At 40.7% G+C, this 21,495-nt stretch overlaps 1 protein-coding gene across 6 annotated transcripts in view; it reads left to right on the plus strand.

Annotated features, from left to right (window-relative positions):
* Nucleotides 1-21,495, plus strand: part of APP (amyloid beta precursor protein) — a 280,905-nt gene that overhangs the window by 140,946 nt on the left and 118,464 nt on the right. For all 6 annotated transcript variants that reach the window (XM_039480477.2, XM_039480478.2, XM_039480479.2 and 3 more), the window contains exon 6: nucleotides 7,382-7,584. In XM_039480477.2, coding sequence (XP_039336411.1) covers nucleotides 7,382-7,584 — 203 coding nt within the window. The remainder of the gene's footprint in view (nucleotides 1-7,381; nucleotides 7,585-21,495) is intronic.

Raw genomic sequence — 21,495 nt, forward strand, 5'->3', positions numbered from 1 at the left:
GTGCTGAGGTCAGTGTCTGGCCCTTTGGCTACTTGCCTGGTGAGCTACCCTTGCTTTGCAGTGTATCCCTAAGTCCTGGCCCAGTGTCCAGCCTCCACTCGTGTTTTCTCTAGAGTCCACTCTGTGCCCAGCAGCCAGAGACATCATCACAACTTAAATCTCATTGAATCGTTCCAGTTGCTCTAAGAAATGTAACCTTGCCGGGCGCAGTGGCTCACGCCTGTCATCCCAGCACTTTGGGAGGCTGAAGCAGGTGGATCATGAGGTCAAGAGATCAAGACCATCCTAGCCAACATGGTGAAACTCCATCTCTATTAAAAACACAAAACAATTAGCTGGGCGTGGTGGTGCGCTCCTGTAGTCCCAGCTACTCAGGGGGCTGAAGCAGGAGAATGACTTGAACCCAGGAGGCAGAGGTTGCGGTTGAGCTGAGATTGCACCATTGCACTCCAGCCTGGCAACAGGGCAAGATTTCATCTTATAAAACAAAAAAAGGAAATGTAACCTTACTAGGTAACACTATGCCTGTCTGTCTCCACCACCAGATCTTATTTTTCCTCCCTCGTCTACTCCTCCCTAAGCTCACTGGCCCTTTGTTGTCATTACTGTTTTTGAGATGGAGTCTTGCTCTGTCGCCATGCTGGACTGCAGTGGTGCGATCTCGGCTCACTGCAACCTCCACCTCCTGAGTTCAAGCGATTTTTCTGCCTCAGCCTCCCAAGTAGCTGGGACTATAAGGTACGCTACCACGCCTGACTAATTTTTTTTTTTTTTTAGTAAAGATGGGATTTCGCCATGTTGGCTAGGATGGTCTCAATCTGTCGACCTTGTGATCCACCTCCCTCATCCTCCCAAAGTGCTGGGATTACAGGCGTGAGCCACCGCGCCGGGCTCCTTTGTTGTTGCTTTTGGTGAATATGCTAAGCTCTTCCTCATGCCTGGGTCTTTGCACTTGCTCTTACCTCTGCCTTAACCATCCATGCAGTCTTCAGCATTCTTTGCTTCAGTTCACATGGCTCTTCTGTGAAGCCCTTCCCTAACCACCCTGTTTGAAATGCTGCCCATCTCCCGCACCCATCTATTACAGTCATTCATTAGCAATTCCTCCCATTTCCTTTCTCTTAGTACTTTTGCATAATTTTTTTTCCTTGCTCATATTACACCTCCTCCACTAATAGATCCCAAGAAATTGAGTACTTTATCTTCACTTGTGCAGCCTCAGTGCCTGGAATAGAACTGGCACTTGGTAAAGCACAGTGAATATTGTTGATTGAATGGCTAGTGGTTTGCTTGGAGAGGTGCTTAATGGAATGATTCAATGGACGAATGAATGAATGCATTGCCACTTTTTTGCTCATTATCATCAATCTGTACATGTCCCTTTCAACTCAAATATTTATCCATTGGCTAAAGAAAAAAATACCTGAATACCCTTGTCTCTGCAGTTTAGCCTTCCTCAGTGTTAAAACTCAGTGCCTGTGTAAGATTTCATTATATTTTATTTACTTACTCTTCCGCTTATCCATTATATGGATATTCCTGACTCACCTACACAGCCACCTATCACTCTGACCAGCTCAGATGCCTCTGGCTCACAACAGTCAGTTCTCTTTTGAATTTCTGAAGCATTTAATCTGCAGTATGTCTATTACTCATATAGCAGTTAGTGTGAATTCCGTTACCCAGAGTGTAAGTATTCATTAAATGTGTAAGAATGATGATATAACCTAATTTCAGATCAAGGTTGTGATTTATAGCTCATTCTTAATCAGCTGAGTCATGAATTTATTTATTTATTTGAGGCAGAGTTCCACTCTGTCATCTAGGCTGTAGTGCAGTGGCGTGATCTTGGCTCACTGCAGCTTCTGCCTCCCAAGTTCAAGTGATTCTCGTGCCTCAGCCTCCTGAGTAGCTGGGATTACAGGCATGTACCCCCACGCCCAGCTAATTGTTTGTATTTTTAGTAGAGATGGCGTTTCACCATGTTGGCCAGGCTGGTCTCGAACTCCTGTCCCCAAGTGATCCACCTGCCTGGGCCCCTCACCATGCTGGAATTACAAACGTGTTCCACCGCCTCTGGCCTGAGTTAAGAATTTTTGGTAGCCCAGTTGTGTGGTTATCTTCCTAAAGCTGGAGGCCTTAAACTCAGGGCCCCAGGTGGGCTTCTGAACCCTCTGCAAGAAATGCCTTTAGCTGCAAGTATCAGGTAACCCTTTTCAACCTTTTTACTGATTGATTTAGAGAGAACAACACATAACAGGTAATAAAACTATGCATAACTTTAAACAACACAAATAGATAGCCAGCATCCAGACCAGAACACAGAGCCTTGCTGGGCTCCGGATCCTCTCTCCTGACCCCTGCCAGTAACTGGCCTTCTCTCCTGAGTTCTGTTAGCCTGGAGTTTGCTTGTTTTTGAATCAGGCGATGTGTTTCCTCTTGGGTTTCACTTCTAACAGTGACTTTGTGTGGGAGAAGTACTGGCTTTTTCTTACTTTGCCCTCCTTCTCCCGAAACATTTTCCTAATTTAGTAGCAGTAATTTCAGAAGCTGCTTTCCTTTGGGACAAACTGACTTACCCAGCCATTTATACCTTCTAGGTTTAGACTCTGGCAGTGTGGAGAACTGAGGCAGAGAGAAGAAGAATCATCTGTTTATCTTCTTTTTTAAAAAGGCTGTATTTTCTCTCTGGGAGCCTCCCCTCTATGTTCTCATAACCATAGAGGAAGAATCTGAACCCCGTCCTGTTGAGCCTTCCCTGGTTGGTTGCATTTCCGGAACCAACATTGGTTGCCTTCCCTTTTCCTTCATCAGTGCAGTAGTTCAGATCTCATGATTGTCCACGTTCACATCACCATGAGAATCAGAGCTCTGTCTGTCATTTCCTCCTTGTTTATCTATAGCAAGAAGAGAAAAGTCAGTCTAAACAAAGACATGAAAGAATAAATACAGACTTTATTGTATTATAGCAGTTTTAGGTTCATGGCAAAATTGGGCAGAAGGTACAGAGATTCTCCCATGCACTCCCTGTTCATACACATGCGAAGCCTCTCCCATTATCAGCATCCCCCTTAGAGCGATTTGTGACAATTAGTGAACCTGCCTTGACACCATTGTTATCACCCAAAGTCCACAGTTTACATTAAAATTCTCTCGGCATTGTTTATTCTGTGAGTTTGGACAACTGTATAATGACATGTACCCACCGTTATAGTGTCACACAGAGTGCTTTTTTACTACCCCCCCAAATCCGCCAGCTCGACCCTCTCTTCCCTTTAACCTTTCCAAGCCACTGACCTTTTACTGTCTCCATAATTTTGCCATCTCTAGAATGTCATATGGCTTTTTAAGAAAATATAAATGGTGACTTTTTGGGCATGACTTTAATAAACAGAAATGAAAATTGGTGTGTGAATCAAAATCTTTCACCCTCTAACGGGACTATCAGGCAGCATCTGCACGTGGAATTGTATCAAGGTCAGCTTTTATTTAGAAACAGAAGAGTCACCTTTGTGATGTCATTTATCCTTCACCCAAGTAAAATTTCACATGCTGACACATAAAATTTTATCACCAGTGATTTACTTCCTCGTGGTAATGTCCCTTTGACCTTATTAAATTCAGAAACTCCAGGGATGGTCAGCATTTTCAGATGGTTCCCTCATTCCGTAAAAGTGTTTCTTGTTGGTGTTTAAAAGCTGTAAAAGCCACCGATAGCCATTAAAGTCTGCAAATGAATATTCCACTGTGTTCCCAAGTGCTTATTTTATTGTGGGTTGTTATTTGAGTGTTTGTAAGGAAATCGTTTTATGATGCTCAGCTTCATATTTCCATAAACTCCTCCTTCCCTGCAACTTCTTAAACTGTGATCGGCTTTTCAAAACAAGTCTACAGGACAACAGTCTGGCATTTGAAGAAGTGGCAGAAAAGTCATTCTTTTTCCTTTCAGTGTTTCTAGCTGTTCATAAAAACTGCAGTCAAAAGTTGTGATGTCGTGTTTGGCATTCTTTGGAAAGATGCAGCATTATTCAAACAAAACCATGTGCTCTGGTTTTAAATAGTGTCCAAATGAGTAATTGAATTCATGGACATCTAAATTTAATTCCAGAAGTCAAAGCTATGGTAATAAGAACTTGGACCTGAGTTCTCTTAGGCCAAGTAATTTAATTCCTTAGCCAGTTGAACTATTACGTGTCTCTGTTCCTGGTTATTATGCCAGTAAATTGCTCAGGCAAATGCAGTGATGGATGATGGGCATATAATTCGCTCTTTTTCATGGCTAGACACATACCAGAATGCAGATCACACTAAACAGCTGTTTTTACAAACATGGTTTCTATTCAGAGCTTTAAGAGCCACATCCAAGTAATAACAGAGAAGCCTGCAGGAGGAACCTGGGGATACCCAGGGTCATGTTTTCACCATCCCACCTGGACACTCGGTGCTGTCCTAACTCTGGATCATACACTGGGACATTGTCATTCCAATCATGGTTCAAGATCATGTGTATACTTCATGATTTAAAGAGAATACTGGTTTGATTTTTTCTTCCTGACTTTCCCTGAATTTTCTACTTAAATTGGAAAACAGATTAGGGCGCATGGTTTGATTGAATAAATAGTAGATCTCAAACACCATAAATTCACCGATGACGAGCATCAGATCATCTTTCACCTATTTCTTCCTGGTATTGTGAAAATGTTACAATAACTGATTAGGGTTTTCTCTGCATTGACACTTCATTTATTAACATAGGAATAAGTTGCTATTAATAAATTATTCTGCTCAGTTTCTTTTTATTCTTTAGCCACATGCTTTCAACTTCTTTGGATGTCTTTACTTAATATCCTTGCATCATATTTAATCAGAGTTAGACAGGCTTTCCACTTGGGTGTCATACACCTTTTTCTTTTAGAACTTTTATAAATGCCCTTTACACTATTCTTGTATCCTATGTAATCACAGTCAGGTGTTCCATGGGGGTCATACACATCTTTATACAACTTGTGTAATACAAGCTTTAAATGTTGAGTTAATCAGAGAATTCCTGCCATTGACAGATTGATCTCTCTGTATCTTTCCCTTTCACTCTCAGCAAAACTACTTGTGACAGTCCTGTCAGACTTTGAAAGCCTTTCAGGTCTGTGGAGGAGTCTTCCTTTCTGTTTTCATAGATCATGGAATCATAGTGTTGCTTGTCTCAAATGTTTGGAATCTGATTTCCCACATAATGCTGTACTCTCACTACCAGTCCAAGGCTTCACGTGGCTGCTGCAAACGCCCTGGGTTCCTGTCGCTTTTCCCAATGATCAGCTGCTTCTTGTAGGCCAGAATCAGCTCTGTGATAGAATTCCCTTCTGCTTTGTGTGTGTGTGTGTGTGTGTCTCTCTCTCTCTTTTTCTTTTTTTTTCTTCTGAGAACATTTCAATGTGGGCATGGCAGCTTTTAATTCTATTACTATGGTACTTCTCAAATAGACCTGTGCAACCAGAATGTAGTCTGTTGGTTTTGACAGATAGACACCCTGCCCTGGAAAGGCTGAAATCCCCTGCCACATCTAGATCTTTGTCCCGTATTGGTTTTATAATCTGATCAAGGACATCCATTCCTCTAGTTCGGCTAGGTGGCTTTTACTATTTGATACTTCCCGTTCTTATCTTCATTTATCTTCTTTCAAGCGCTGTCAGCTATCCCTGACTTGGCAGATACATGATTTCCACAAGGATTTCCTAACAGGCCTTTTAAATTTTGTTCCAGACGTGCCCTTCTTTTGCCATTCAAATTTGCTGATTTTTTACACACCACGATGCATCAGCCTGTAGCTGTTTAATACCATAAATAATAAAGTTTCGATCTTCTTCCCAAGTTCACTGTGAGTTACTTGTTACCTCTTGCCGTTATTCTCAGCATGTTGCAGTGGATCTCAGAATATTGTCCCCTAAACCACCAACATCAGTGTCACCTGGAGATTTGAAATGCAGATTCTCAAGCCCCACCCAGGCTCCATGATTCAGAAACTCTGGAGCTGCATTAGAAACTGCCTGGTACCTGGTGATCTGTGTTGGGTTTTGTTTATTGTTTGTTTGTTTTTAAAGGGACTATGTCTTTGTCTCCCTGGCTGGAATGCAGTGATGCATTCATAGCTCACAGCAGCCTCAAACTCCTGGGCTCAAGCAATCCCCCCACCGCAGCCTTCTAAGTACCTGGGACTACAGATGCACCCCGCCATACCTGGCTTTTTTTTTTTTTTTTTTAATTTTAATTTTTTGGAAAGACAAGGTCTCACTGTGTGGCCCAGGCTGGTCTCGAGTTCCTGGCCTCAAGCTCTCTTCCCACCTCAGCCTCCCACAGTGCTGGGATCACATGCATGAGCCACCACTCTCAGTGGGTGACCTGTGTTTCAGTAAAGACTTGCAGGTGATTCTGATGCTCACTGAAATTTGAGAACCAGTGAAGTATTTGGTATTCTACAAAACACAGCAATTAGCAAGTGAAGGGTGCACAACTGAATAGTTTCAGCAGGCATCCCTGACTACAGGGCATTACAGATTTACTCTTAAGCCATTTTCATCTTCTACTTCCGTGTCCAGTTTAAGGCCTGAATTGCAGTTTTTAAACCAATTTCCACTGGCACATACTGAGTATCTGCTAGCGTGTAGTGCTTTGCTGTTCTTATGTGTACATTATGAGAAGTCATTTCCATAATACAGCAAACTCAGTTTTGGTATCTCCCCTTCCCACCCCCCCCATTTTTTATAACGGACTACATTTTTCAGAACAGTTTTAGGTTTAGAAAGACTGAGCAGAAAGTACAAAGAGTTCTCTCTACCTCTCACTTCCCCACTCACCCACAATTTCCCTTAGATAACATTTTGCCTTAGTATGGCACATTTGAACCAATATTGATACATTATTATTAACCAGTGTTCCTGTTATCATTACAGGTGGCTTTTTGTGTTGTATCGTCTATTGGTTTTGACAAATGCATAATGCCTAGTATCTATTATTACTTACGACAGTATCGTATAGAGTAGTTCCTAAAAATCCTCTGTACTCCAGCTACTCATCCCTTCCCCCTACTCCCCGAACCCCTGGCAACCACTGATCTTTTTATTGTCTCCGTAATTTTGCCTTTTTCAGAATGTCCTATGGTTAGACTCATGGTATCCCCTTTTTAACAGCTGCAGAAACTTAAGAACTGTGCTCAAGGATAAAAAACTTTTGCAGACCCACTGAGCTGGGATTCACACTTAGACCTGCTGGCTTTAAGTTTTGTGTGTGTTTCTTCTCAAATTGCCAAAATTCCTTACTGACAATCTTCTTTTCCTTTCCTGAAATTTGTTTAATTGACTTTTTCTGTTATTCGTGTTTGCCCTTACAGTGAAGACAAAGTGGTAGAAGTGACAGAGGAGGAAGAAGTGGCTGAGGTGGAAGAAGAAGAAGCCGATGATGATGAGGATGATGAGGATGGTGATGAGGTAGAGGAAGAGGCTGAGGAACCCTACGAAGAAGCCACGGAGAGAACCACCAGCATTGCCACCACCACCACCACCACCACCGAGTCTGTGGAAGAGGTGGTTCGAGGTAATCCACCGTTTGCTTGGATTCCCCCCACCCCCACAAAAAAGGAACCACAATACCAGAGTTTGAAATATCCACCCTAGCACCCCTGCTTTCCCCAAACGAAAACACCTCTTTTTTAAAAAAAAAAAAAAACTTCTTATGCTTGTTGAAATTGTTTTGTTTTAACAAGCAGTCAAACAATTTCAAATAATGTGAAATCCTTAATTATACAGTCTGTTTTGTACCTTGTGTATGCTACTTGGCAAATCCCAAATTATTCTGCAAGACCCTGCCTAACCAGGTAGTCACCTAATTTGACAAATACGGAGATAGGTGACTGCTTGGTATTCCTTTGGCAGTGTTTGTTACATAATATTGTCTGTTACCACCTGGACTATGAGCTCCTTTTGAGGGTAAGGAGTTAATTTTACTCAGTATCACACGGAGTGCCTGGCTTGTAGAAAGTTTTGATAAATCTTGGTTGAGTGCATAGTTGTGATTAGATTTCATTAAAGAAGGAGATTCGGGCCAGGCACAGTGACTTGACACCTGTAATCCCAGCACTTTGGGAGGCCAAGGCAGGCAGATCTCCTGAGGTCACGAGTTCGAGGCCAGCCTGGCCAACATGGTGAAACCCCATCTCTACCAAAAATACAAAATTTAGCTGGGTGTGGTGGCTTGCACCTGTAATCTCAGCTACTCGGGAGGCTGAGACAGGAGAAATGCTTGAACCCAGGAGGTGGAGGTTGCAGTGAGCTGAGATCGTGCCACTGCACTCTAGCCTGGGTGACAGAGCAAGACTCTTATCTCAGAAAAAAAGATTTGGTGAGTATCACATTTTATGTTATGAAATTTACCTGAGGTGATTTATATTGAATTTACATTTTACGTTGTTTCATTGGGGAGCGTGACAGTGCCTTCTTCAGGAAGTAAATACGGTGCTATCTTAGACTTTCTCTTGAATTAATGTTTGTGTTGCAAATATTGTGAACTAAATGAACTAAAGGTCATACTTTTTGTCTCCATGGAATAAAAACTAACATTCAGTTCATAGTAAATGACCAAATGTTAAAGAAACTAGTAAATTGTTGGATTGAGTTCCTTAAAGAGTATGCATTTGTTCTTTAAAAGGGTTCTGCATTTTGTATCTGCCATTTGTTTTGCAGATACTAAAAGATGCTTCTAGAGCTAGATTGAATGAATATGTACTTACTGAATTTTAATGTACTGCAAATACTTGTGAAGGTCAACCACAAATGTTACAGCATTTATAAAAAGTAGCTTTCTCTCACTTTTCATTTTCTTTTCTTTTCTTTTCTTTTTTTTTTAATTTAATGAGCTGGAGTCTCACTGTTGTTAGGCTGGAGTGCAGTGGCGTGATTTCGACTTACTGCAACCTCTCCCTCCCGGGTATTCTCCTGCCTCAGCCTCCTGGGTAGTTGGGACTATAGGTGCACACCACCATGCCCAGCTAATTTTTGTATTTTTTAGTAGAGATGGGGTTTCACTATGTTGGCCAGGATGGTCTTGATCTCTTGACCTTATGATCTGCCCGCCTTGGCCTCCCAAAGTGCTGGAATTATAGGCATGAATCACCACACCCGGCCTTTCTCTCACTTTTTACTAAAGTATAATGATTTCAGATTTATTCTATTGGAGCTTAACAGGGGCTACTTTGTCTGACTCAACTATATTCAGAGTTGTCACTATAGTATTTTCTTCCCTTTGTTGCATTTTTTACAGCCTTACTAAGGTGTGATTTACATATAAGATTCATTTAAGTAGATGATTCAGTGGCTTTAAGGAATCTGCCAAGCTGTGCAATTATCACCATAATCGAATCTTCGAACATTTCCATCACTCCAGTGAGATTCCTCATACTCAGTCACAATTCATCCCTGTACTCATTTCTAGCCCAAGTAACAACCAATCTACTTTCTGTCTCTATAAATTTGCTCTTTTTTGGACATTTAATGTGAGTGCGATCATAAAATACGCAGTCTTTTTTGTCTGACTTCTTTCTCTTAACACCTTATTTTTGAGGTCCTGCGTGTTCTTTTTTTTTTTTGAGACAGAGTTTCACTCTTGTTACCCAGGCTGGAGTGCAATGGCGTGATCTTGGCTCACCGCAACCTCCACCTCCTGGGTTCAGGCAATTTTCCTGCCTCAGCCTCCTGAGTAGCTGGGATTACAGGCCCGCGCCACCATGCCCAGCTAATTTTTTGTATTTTTAGTAGAGACGGGGTTTCACTATGTTGACCGGGATGGTCTCGATCTCTTGACCCTGTGATCCACCCGCCTCGGCCTCCCAAAGTGCTGAGATTACAGGCTTGAGCCACCGCGCCCGGCTTCTGCGTGTTCTTTTAAAGAAAGAACATAGAGTGCAAGACGGATTGTGTATCATTCCCTGCTTAATGACAGACAGTTTCTTACTCGTTTTAGCATACAAGTGAACATGCTAGTAAATGCACATTTTGTTTGAACCACCATTTTTCAGATAGGCAAACATCTTTTCTCAGGGTATTTTCCATACACCTGTTAGGGCCAACTGTGTCAAATGTGGTCAGATGAACTTGTTAGCCTGATGACTCTAGCAGGGAAGGACAGCTTTTCAGGGCTTCTCTTCTTGACACCTAAATGAGGTGTGAATACAAATTACAGCAGCTAGTATCCTGCAGTGGGACTGAACTCCTTGTGATCTCCATTAAGCTAGCTGTTTATATAACAGTTAGTGTCCATTTACTGAACATTAGATTTTGAGCATCTGCTTGGCACAAAACATTTTGCTAGGCCGTGTGGAATGTATGATGAGCACACACAGGCCAGATGACCCTAGTGGATGTTAAAAATCTCATGGGAAATAGAAGTCAAAGAAATACAAAGCCATCTGTGTTGTAAGAAATAGGAACACAGAACCTACTTCCACGAGTAAGAGGAAACTTCTGGATTGATCAGGGAAGGTTCCATGGAGAGCAGGGTATTTGAACTAGAGCTGATAGTGTGGGCAGGTGGTATGTCTACTGATGGATTTTGCTGTGGAGTCATTAGGAATAGCAAAACAAATATGGCACCATGGAAAGCTCTGTTTGGGAGAACAGGATTGGTCCAATTTAAGCTAGAACAGATTATCTTCTAGATTGGGACCAAAATATAGAGACCTTCAATGCCAGGCTGGCAAGGATAAGCATTAACTGCAGGTGTTTAATTAACAAATATTAATTCAGGACCTACTGTGTGCTGTAGGTTTTTCCAGGAGACGATAAAGAGATTTTGTTTTGATGTTGTTACTGTTGAGGTAACAGGTGAAGGAGGAGTGACATCAGCATGCAGTACAATGAGAAGATGCCACATAAACTTAGGCTCATATTCTAGACAAGACAGTTCTCTTGAGATAAAGTGATCTCATTATCACCTGCATTAGTCGGGTTCCTTTTTTGCTTGAGTTTTACATGTAGCATTAGTTGATACTAAGACGAAACATAGAGGGACATAGATGTTATATTATTTCCTATAGAAAGACAAAAGCAATGAAAAGAATTTCATAAACAAGGCACTCCAGGCTGAAGGCAAGAAAGAAATGAACCTTACTCCAGGCTAAAGCCAAAAATGAAATGAACCTTAAAAAACAGTTAATAATGTTGTTGGCAAGAAGAGCAATAAAAGCGACCTTCTAAAAGCAAGATACCTGCTTATTGAGAGGTACCAACTGTTAATGCCAGAAACAGAGGAATCTTTAATGCAGGTCCACCCATTTCTATCTCAGACTCCTGAACAAAAGCTCTAATTGAGGCAAGTCTTCCTGGGAAAAGGGGCCTAACAGAAACATGTTATGGTCTGTTGTGCCCATGTGAGGTAGTTTTTTTTAATTCATAGCTAATTCCAATAAAGAAGTAGATGTTCTAGAGGGTAACATTAAAAGAGTCAGCTGCAAAGAGTTGCTTTCCTCCTCCTCATTGTTAAAAAAGGTGACTTGTGGTTCTTCCCTGAGAGCAATGGCAACGCCATAGGCAACTGCTCATTTTGGAAAACTCTGACTACAAGTAGCTTCTTCTGTGTTCAAAATAAAAATTAAAAGTGACTTGCAAAGACAAGATACTGCAGGGAGGCTAACAGTCTTCGTTTTCAATGTTAGTGTTTCAGTACCCAGAAGAAAATGTGATTTACAACCATCCTTTCTAAGAAAATTGTTTCATCATTACCAACATATTGCTACTGGTATCAGTTCCTAATGTGCTTCATATAAAAAACTCAGTACTTTCACAACCCATTAAAATTTGAAAGAAATGGAGGGAAGAAAAATAAAACAGTTTTGACATAGTCATAGACTTCTCTGCCCTACTGTGTTGGAATCGATGATATCCAAATGATAGGATGTCTGTTCTCTGTTACTGATTCCAGAAGAATAAAAGTATTGTTTAAAAGTAAGCACAGCCACTGCACTCCAGCCTGGGCAGCAGAGTGGGACCCCATCTCAAAAAAATAAAACTAAAATAAAAGTGAGCACACGGTTGCAAAATCTATTTGGTTTTGGGGTTCATTGATGTCTTTGGTTGTTTAAAAAAAATGAATATTGTTGGTTATTGGTCTAGTGGAATAAGCCATTACCAATTTGAGTAAAACAGTGGAATATTTAGACATTTGTTCCTAATTGTCTGTTCTTCGAGAAGGGATTGCACTTCAGAAACGTGAGATATCAGGATCGTTCCTGATTGAGCCTAAATTCTAAACTCTGATTGAACATGGGTATTGTAATAATAAATGGCATAATATTTTATTTAATCTGGCCAGTTGTGTCTGTCCAGAGTAACTGGTCTTTTTTTCCTTAAGTTCATTTAGTCAGCAAATGTTCGTTGTACCCCTGCTGATGGCTTAGGCTCTTTGCTACTCTGGAAGGCATCACGGGGCCAGAGCAGACAATATTTTACCTCCCAAGAGACTGGCAGATTTTGGAACCCTTTGTGGCAGATATAGATTTTCAGGGTCACCAATCCTCTTGCCCTTCAATTTTCTTTTCTTTTTTTTTTTTAGATAGAGTCTTGCTATATTGCATAGGCTGGATTCAAACTCCTGGGTTCAAGCCTCAACCTCCCAAGTAGCTAAGACAGCAGGCCCCTTGTGCTTTAAAGAAGTGATTCTGTCTTTAATCATTGTAACTGTGTGGTGGATTTTACTTCCCTCTTTAAAGCCAAGATCTCTAAGGCCAAGAAAAAAAAAATTTTTTAATTGCCCTGGTTGACATAACTGATTAGGTGATAAAATCAGAATTTGGACCTAGATAGGCCAGGATATTTCTGCTTCACTCATGTTCAAAATTACACATTTTCTTTTCTTTATAAATACACACAGATTCATTTTAACTTGTGTTCCCTTGTAAATGCATATTCTTTTGATACAGGCATATAGTTATCTATTATTTTACACTGTGCATTTCTCAACTTTTAAAAGTTTTACTTAAATGAAAGTGATCAGGTTGGGCTTGGAGATCACCTGAGGTCAGGGGTTCGAGACCAGCCTGGCCAACATGGTGAAACCCTGTCTCCACTAAATATACAAAAGAATTAGCTAGACATGGTGACGCATGCCTGTAATCCCAGCTACTTGGGAGGTCAAGGCAGGAGAATCACTTGGACCTGAGACGTGGAGGTTGCAGTGAGCCAAGGTCATGCCACTGCACCCCATCCTGGGTGACAAGAGCGAGACTCTGTCTCAAAATAAAAAAAGAAAAAAAAAAAAAACAAAGTGATCAGGGGTCCACATATAAGAGTAATGATCAAGGGTGAGCAAATTGGGGCCAAAAATGGCCTGTTTCAACCTGTTTTCTACCCAAAAGTTGTATTAGGACACAGCCAATCCTATTTGTATACGTATTGTCTATAGATGTTTTCATGCTTTGGAAATAGAGTTGAGGGTTGCAAAAGAGATTGTGTTGCCTGCAAAACTGAAAACACTTACTGTCTGGCCTTTTCAATAAACATTTGCTAACCCTTGATTCTGACCATAAGATAGTGACTGTGAAGTTCTTTGTATTTCACATACTACCATCTCAAGTTAATTTCTTTTGAGGTAGGTTTTTTGTTTGTTTTCAATTGTTAGAGACAGACTAGTATAGTGTTAGAGACAATTTTCATGAACTTGGGCCAGTTAAGTAACCTTGGTTTTTATGTGTAGTTTTATGTGGTTTTTAGTGTAGTTGGTAATGTTATGTTGCATGTTTCTTGTGAGAATGACTCTGGGAAACCTATGTTAAACACTTCATCATGCCCGGTAAGTGTTCAGTTTCATTTACAAGCTCAGGCTGTCGAGATTCAAATCTTTGCTCTACAAGCTACTAACTGTGTAAATTTATATAAATAAATAACCTTGAATCCTCATTGCTTCTCTTTGTAAAATCGGGATTAATTAATAAGACCTACTTAATATTTAACTATTTTGTGAGGATTAAATTAATTTATAGGAAACACTTTGTATAGTTCCTGGTATACAGTAACTGCCCAATTAACCTTAACTGCTCTTGTAGTTATGGTTATAATTATTATTCGGATCCTTCATTGCATTTGAAACATTAGCAAACTAATGTTACGACTAATCAGGAATGTTAAAGGTAAACCAACAGGTTGACTTTTAATTATAAAAGGCATAAATGTGACCAATCCCTATCTATTGGTATAATAAAGCTAATATTTATAGTGAACATTATGATTAAAAGAAACAGTTTTCTTGGTTAAATTTTTTTGTGAATATATATTGTGTATTGAAATACCTGCAGTTAAATTTTAAGTCCAGCTGAGAATTGGTTAAGATAGTATTAGATGCCACTGCATTTCAAGATAGAGTTTCATTTCTTGCAGGTATTTAAAACTTGTAGGGGTTCTTCTATTAAGCGGACAGATAGAGACACTGATACAGATGGCTCTTTAACCATCTTATGTGATGATAAAAGCTAAAAGGTTTGATCTCAGTGTTACTTGCATTGGGCTAAGTGATTGAACTTGGCAGAATTAAATTACTTTTCTTCTCCTTCTGGTGCCATTAATCTGGGAGAAATGCCATTTAATTTACTGCTGTACATTTCACCAATATCCACAAGGCACTTCTAGGTACCAGACGTGGCATTGGTTGCTGGGAGCACAGATAGGAGCAAAGTGGCTTGCTCAGGTTGCTTCTAGCTATATCTGCATAGTCCTTGAGAGGGATGAGTCTCTCAGGACTGCCTGGGAAAGAATTTAGAATTTTGGCAACATGGAGAAAGGAAAGTGCTCAGGCCGGAAGAGAAGTTTTCACCTACGACATTGCAGAGAAGTTGGCATTTCAGTTATTATAAAGGAAGAATAGGGATTTACTAGGTGATAGAGCACCAAATAGAATGGATGCAATACATACTTGAAGTAAATCAGCGTGGGTTGTATTGATCTCAGGGGGAGAAGAAACAAAGCTGAGCTTAATTCTCATACCTCTGTTGTTATCTGTTTGTAATGGACATGACACTTACAAGGTATCCTATAATTCACGAATGGGATTCTTAGGATTCATATGTAACTCTCCACAAAGTTTGGGGTAAATTGTGAGCTTGACTTGCCGTGAACACAAGCGTGAACTCACATACTTCAGTTGGAGACCTCAGAAGCAGCATGCTGTACAAAAATTAAACTAAAGCTCCAGGGAGTATTTGGGAACAGGGCAAAAGGGTAATGGCTCCTCCTTTTAGAGCAAGCCTCAGGCCTTTACCACTGTGTTTTGAAGATGGATAGGACGCACTTCTGCTCCTGGACCAGGGGTTGTAGCATACTTTCTAATGATGTCGAGAGAACCAGTGTCAGCACTGACCACAGATGTGACAGGTGACAGCCTGTTATTTTGTGCCCCATGTCATGGCAGCTATTGATTTCGAGGTGTTTGATACACACTTTGATAGAGGCAGAGTGAAGCAGGGCATTGACAAGCATCTTTCCATGTAGTTTCATGGTCTCAATCTAGAAACCCCACTCTCATAATTACGTTGCTTAAAATTTGATGAGACTAGGGAATAGAGCCATATAAAGGTATGCGTGTATGTGTGTGTGTGTGTGTGTGTACACTTAGTTTTTCTGTCATTTAACAAGAACTTTATTGAGATTGAGATATAATTTTCACGCCATAAAGTAAAGAATTCAGTGGTTTAGTATATTCACAAAGATCTGCATTTGAGACCAGCCTGGGTAACATAGTGGGACCCTGGCTCTATCAGTTTAAAAAAAAATGGAATAACAGAAGTAATCAGTGAAAGGTATTTTAATACAATTATATCTAGATTTATTAAAAATAAAATTTTAGTCCAATTTAAGTAGAGGCCAGAAACCAGATTTTTTTAAAAAATACTCGTCTTTCTCATGTTTCTCCCCAAATCAGTTGCTTTAAAAAGAAAATGTACCGATGCCTCAGGCACAACTGTACTCAAGTTTGCAATTAAGAAAAAGAAAATCAAACCTAAAAAAAGAAATCTAACAACTCAGAGGTTCAGGTTCACTTAACATGCATACATGTTCATGGGCACACTTTTTTTGTTTTGTTTTTGAGATGGAGTTTTCACTTGTTGCCCAGGCTGGAGTACAGTGGCGTGATCTCAGCTCACTGCAACCTCCGCCTCCCAGGTTCAAGTGACTCTTCTGTTTCAGCCTCCCGAGTAGCCTGGATTACAGGTGCACACCACCACACCAGCTAACTTTTGTATTTTTAGTAGAGACAGACAGGGTTTCACCATGTTGACCAGGCTGGTCTTGAACTCCTGACCTCAGGTGATCCACCCTCCTTGGCCTTCTGAAGTGCTGGCATTATAGACGTAAGCCACTGTACCTGGCTGAGTACTCTTTTTTTTTTTTTTTTTTTTTTTTGGTTTTGTTTTCGTTGACATAGAATCTCACTCTGTCACCCAGGCTAGAGTGCAGTGGCGCAGTCTTGGCTCACTGCATCCTCCACCCCCTGAGTTCAAGCAATTCTCAATTCTCCTGCCTCAGCTTCCCAAGTAGCTGGGACTATAGGTGTGTGCAACCATGCCCGGCTAATTTTTGTATTATTGGTAGAGATGAGTTTCACCATGTTGGCCAGGCTGGTCTCAAACCCCTAACCTCAGGCGATCCACCCACCTCAGCCTCCCAAAGTGATGGGATTACAGATGAGCCACCGCGCCCAACCCGGCACACGTTTTTTAGCTAAGCCGTAGGTCTGATTAAGTAGAGTCAGATTCCATGAGCAGGTAACAAAGCTGTGGATATGAATGGAAATCTTTTAATTCCATTGTAGAAAAATGAGTTTCCAAAAGCAGGCTGGATTACAGCCTAACCATCTGCTTCTCTCAGCCTTGAACCATTTTGCCCTCCTGAAAATTCTTCTTTGGTTTCCAACCACTTCTTCCAATATGCCTGATTTACTGTGATTCTAAATAAGAGTAAAAAGTCAAGGGGGGAGGCAAGACTGATCTCAAATAAAAATGATGCTCAAGAGAACCCCTTAGCTTTCAAGACAGCAGCCCAAATTGTAAACATTAAAAGACTTTTACAGTGAAAAAGAAAGTTTAAAGGCCAGGCATGGTATCTCACGCATGTAATCCCAGCACTTAGGGAAGCTGAGGCAGGATGATCGCTTGAGCCCAGGAGTTTGAGAGCAGCCTGGGCAACATAGGGAGACAAAAAAAAAAAAAAATTAGTTTTGCCGATTGTGGTGTGGTGTCACAGGCTTATAGTCCCCAGCTACTGGGGAGGCTGAATTGGGAGGATCGCTGGAGCCCAGGCAAGGTCGAGCCTGCAGTGAGCCGTAATTACGCTACTACACTCTAGCCTGGGTGACAGTGAGACCCTGTCTCAAAAAAAAAAAAAAAAAAAAAAAAAAAAGGTTAAGGCAGAAGAAATGCTAAAGTTACATTATATTTAGTTGATAACGTTGATAAAGTTTTAACTATGAGGGTAGGTCTCTTTCTTAAATGTTCTTATTGGGTATAATTTCTAGACAGAATGTGAAAGGATCACAGAATATAAATGGCAATTTTACGTTGCTTGCACATGACTTTAGGTTCTTGATGTTTCATGATAGGAGCAAAGAAAGATCTTGCCAATTCTCTTGTTTGCATCTGTTTTGGAAGTATACTAGCATTTGTTACCCAAGATTTCTGAAGAGCTGGTGAGTGCAGCCCAGTAGTCTTGGTGGGCAAAATTACTAAAATGCGACACAAATCGTTCTGGTGTTTGCTTGGGCTGTGGCAGGGTTTCTGGACCTTAGTGTGACTGATGTTTCAGCCCGGATAATTGTTCTGTGCATTGTAGGATGTTTACCAGCATTGCTAGCCTCTACTCAATGCCAGTAGCACCCTCCAGTTATGACAATCAAAAATGTCCCCTGGGAGGGAGTAGGGAATAGACTCTCTCTGGTTGCAAAACACTGGGCTATGATGTTGAGATCTGCAGTGATGAGCGGCTTTAAATATGCGAACAGAAGGCCTGGTGTGGTGGCTCACGCCTGTCACCCCAGCACTTCGGGAGGCTGAGGTGAGCAGATCGCTTGAGGTCAGGAGGTTGAGACCCACCTGGCCAACATGGTGAAACCCCATCTCTACTAAAAATATAAAACGTAGCCAGGCATTGACGGTGGATGCCTATAATCACAGCTACTCAAAAGGCTGAGGCAAAAAAATCACTTAAACCCAGGAGGTGGAGGTTGCAGTGAGCCGAGATCGTGCCAGGGCAGTCTAGCCTGGGAAGACAGAGCAGGATACCATCTCAAAAATAAATAAACAAACAGAAATACCTGTGCAATATTATGTCTCCTCTCCTCCTCACCCCCCAGAGATGGAATCTCGCCCTGTCGCCCAGGCTGGAGTGCAGTGGCGTGATCTCAACTCACTGTTATCTCCACCTTCTGGGTTCAGGTGATTCCCCTGCCTCTGTCTTCCAGGTAGCTGAGATTACAGCGTGCCTCACCAGGACCAGCTAAGTTTTATATTTTTAGTAGAGATGGGGTTTCACCATGTTGACCTTTCACCATGTTGGCCAGGCTGGTCCTGAACTTCTGACCTCAAGGGATCAGCTCATCTCGGCCTCCCAAAGTACTGGGATTACAGGCGTGAACTCTAACTTCTGAATCACTGCTTTGCACATTGTAGATAAACAGTGAACATTTTTTATTGCACAAGAACAAGTAAAATAAACAAAAATGTGTAAAAGAAAATATGAGAAATACATATTTAGTGAGGTAAAAACAAGTATTTGATTAAATGTGTAATGTAGTCTAGTAGCTTTATTTAGAAACAGAAAACAACAAAATGTTGACTTGAAACACTGAGTATGCATATTTGCCATGTAAACAGTGAGATATGGAGGTAAACTGCCTTCCTAGTTTTGCTTTTTATTCAAAAGGAATTCGTTCTCCCCTTGTCCACTGTTATAAAATAGCAAATGGTGATTGACATCTGTGCAGTAACCAGGGACACTGCTGTTCCCAGCTGGGGTCTGTGGGTTATTTGCCTGCTAGGGATTGTGACAAAAAGCCAGTTAACATGGAGAGGTGGACATGTTCAGTCTTCCCTAGAAAAGGCCATAAAACAGCAGGACCACGCTTCTAACCCATGACCTACATCTAGAGGCATGTTTCTTTTCTTTTTACAGGGACAGAAATGCTATCTAGTTCTTTCTTTACAGAGAATCAGTATAAAGAAGTACATTCTGGCTGGGCGTGGTGGCTCACGCCCGTAATCCCAGCACTTTGGGAGGCCAAGGCGGGTGGATCACCTGAGGTCAGGAGTTCGAGACCAGCCTGCCCAATGTGGCGAAACCCCATCTCTACTAAAAATACAAAATTAGCCATGCGTGGTGGCACCCTTCTGTAGTCACAGCTACTCGGGAGGCTGATACAGGAGAATCGCTTGAACCCGGGAGGTGGAGGTTGAGTGAGCCGAGATGGCACCGCTGCACTCCAGCCTCGGTGACAGAGCAAGACTTCACCTCAAAAAAAATAAAAATAAAAACAAAGGAAGTACATTCTAAGCCCTTGAGATTATTGTGGCTGTCTTCATTATTTTTACAAGTAAAAATAAGAACTTGGATATTTTTGATATTCTGCGATAAGAATGATGCCACTTGAATTCAGCTTTCTGAGAAGTCTGATATTTTCATAGTCTTAATATGAGTAAGAAATTATGGTCTTGGTACTGGGTCTAAGGCAGAGGTATTGAAGCTACTTTAAAGTTGCTTGAGATAGAATTTCAGAGTAAAATAAATTTGTATAGACAGTCTGTTCAAATTAAGTTGTTGAATGTATATTTGAATCTTAAGGCTACTAAATTATGTTGTATCTGTCTTTTCCCAAATATATGTGGACTTCTTTTAATAAGCCAAAACCTATGCAACTTTTAGTAATTCTTCCCCACTGGTTCTTTTGGAAAATGATTAAATCTTGTGTCCCAAGTTTTGACGTATTCATTGATCTAAAAGATTAAGGTTGATCATGCTGCTTCTCAAACTTAGGTATCCATTCAGGTTACCCAAGGCCCTTAGAAAACAATAGTTGTGAGTCTGTATGTCTAGTGTGGGGCCTGAGTGCCAGGTGATGTTGAATCTGCTGGTCCACAGATCTATTTTTAGTAGTAGACTTCAGTAGCATCTCCTGCCTTCCATATGGTGCAGATTTGCAGCATTGATATACAAAATAAGAAACTGAAAAGGAAAACCATTCTTACTTTGGTATTAATTGTTCTTGGTATGTTACAAATACCTACAAGTACGAGAGAATCCTGAGACATCTACCTACTGAGCTTTTCTTTCCTTAAATTCAAACCTCAAGCCCAAGGAAATTGAAAAACTTTTACAGTCTCTCTACGTATATTCACTTGTGCCCCTACTTCCTGTCATTAACATGGTAGTGTAGCCAACTCCTGCCAGCTTGTAAAAGCTAATTATTACAGTATTGAGGAATTTCGTAAGCCATAACCATTGGTAGCTTGAAATAACAGTGGTGGAAGTATTTATACCATGGCAATCGGCATACACTGTAAGTGTTTTTCCAGACAGCGCCAGTTTCCCAGCATACTCCTGTCTCTCATTGAATAAGAAAAAGCACTTTCCTTTATTTTCCAGTACCTCAGAGTGGCTTGTCTTTGATATCCCTAGTTTTGAGCTTCTAGTTAAGAATCTGTTGTACTTCACACTAACCATGCAGCTAGTGAAGAGCAACAAGTTTATGCCCATAGCAAACAGGAAACAAAGGTTGAGGGAAAACCATAGTGGTACCCTTTTGTGAATGTTCCCTGACACTGTCACAGGAGTCCTGATTAGTCTAAATGCTTTACAAGTAAATCTCTTTCAGGTGGCATTTTATAAATAATCTTTCATCATGGAGAGATGAGAATTGGGTCAGGTATAATTAGAATGACAGATGTTTTGGCTGGCCTTAGAGAATTAACGCAATTCAGTAAAAAGGCTAGCCAATTGCAGATACCTTCTGGAGACTTCCGTGACAAATCAGCACCCATCATCTTGTACTCAAGCAGTGCTTTCATTAACATGCACAGCTGTTTGCATCATCCTGTTTGTATTTCAACCCATATTTGGAGCTTAAGTGAGATTTGTCATAAGACTTCAGTTCAAGCTTGCTTGCCTAATTTTACATGCTTCCATTTAGTAAAATATGATGACTAGGTCATAAATATTTGATAATTTATTGCCTTTATTAGAGTAATTTTCTAAACATGTTTTTTGATGATTGCTTGCTACTGTGTACAAGCACATAAATGCTCTTTTCTATTAAAAGTACATGGTTCCAGATTGGGAAAAACATGTTTTTAAAAATAACCAGTTTTCTAGTGTGTTGACTTTTAAAATTTTTTCATCAATAAGATCAAATGCAAATATTGTCTACTTATTTTTCAACAGAATACAAGTTTGATTTTAATAACTTAGGATCATGAAATGT

This window comes from Saimiri boliviensis, chromosome 18 (genome assembly GCF_048565385.1).
Source record: "Saimiri boliviensis isolate mSaiBol1 chromosome 18, mSaiBol1.pri, whole genome shotgun sequence".
Taxonomy (NCBI): Eukaryota; Metazoa; Chordata; class Mammalia; order Primates; family Cebidae; genus Saimiri; species Saimiri boliviensis.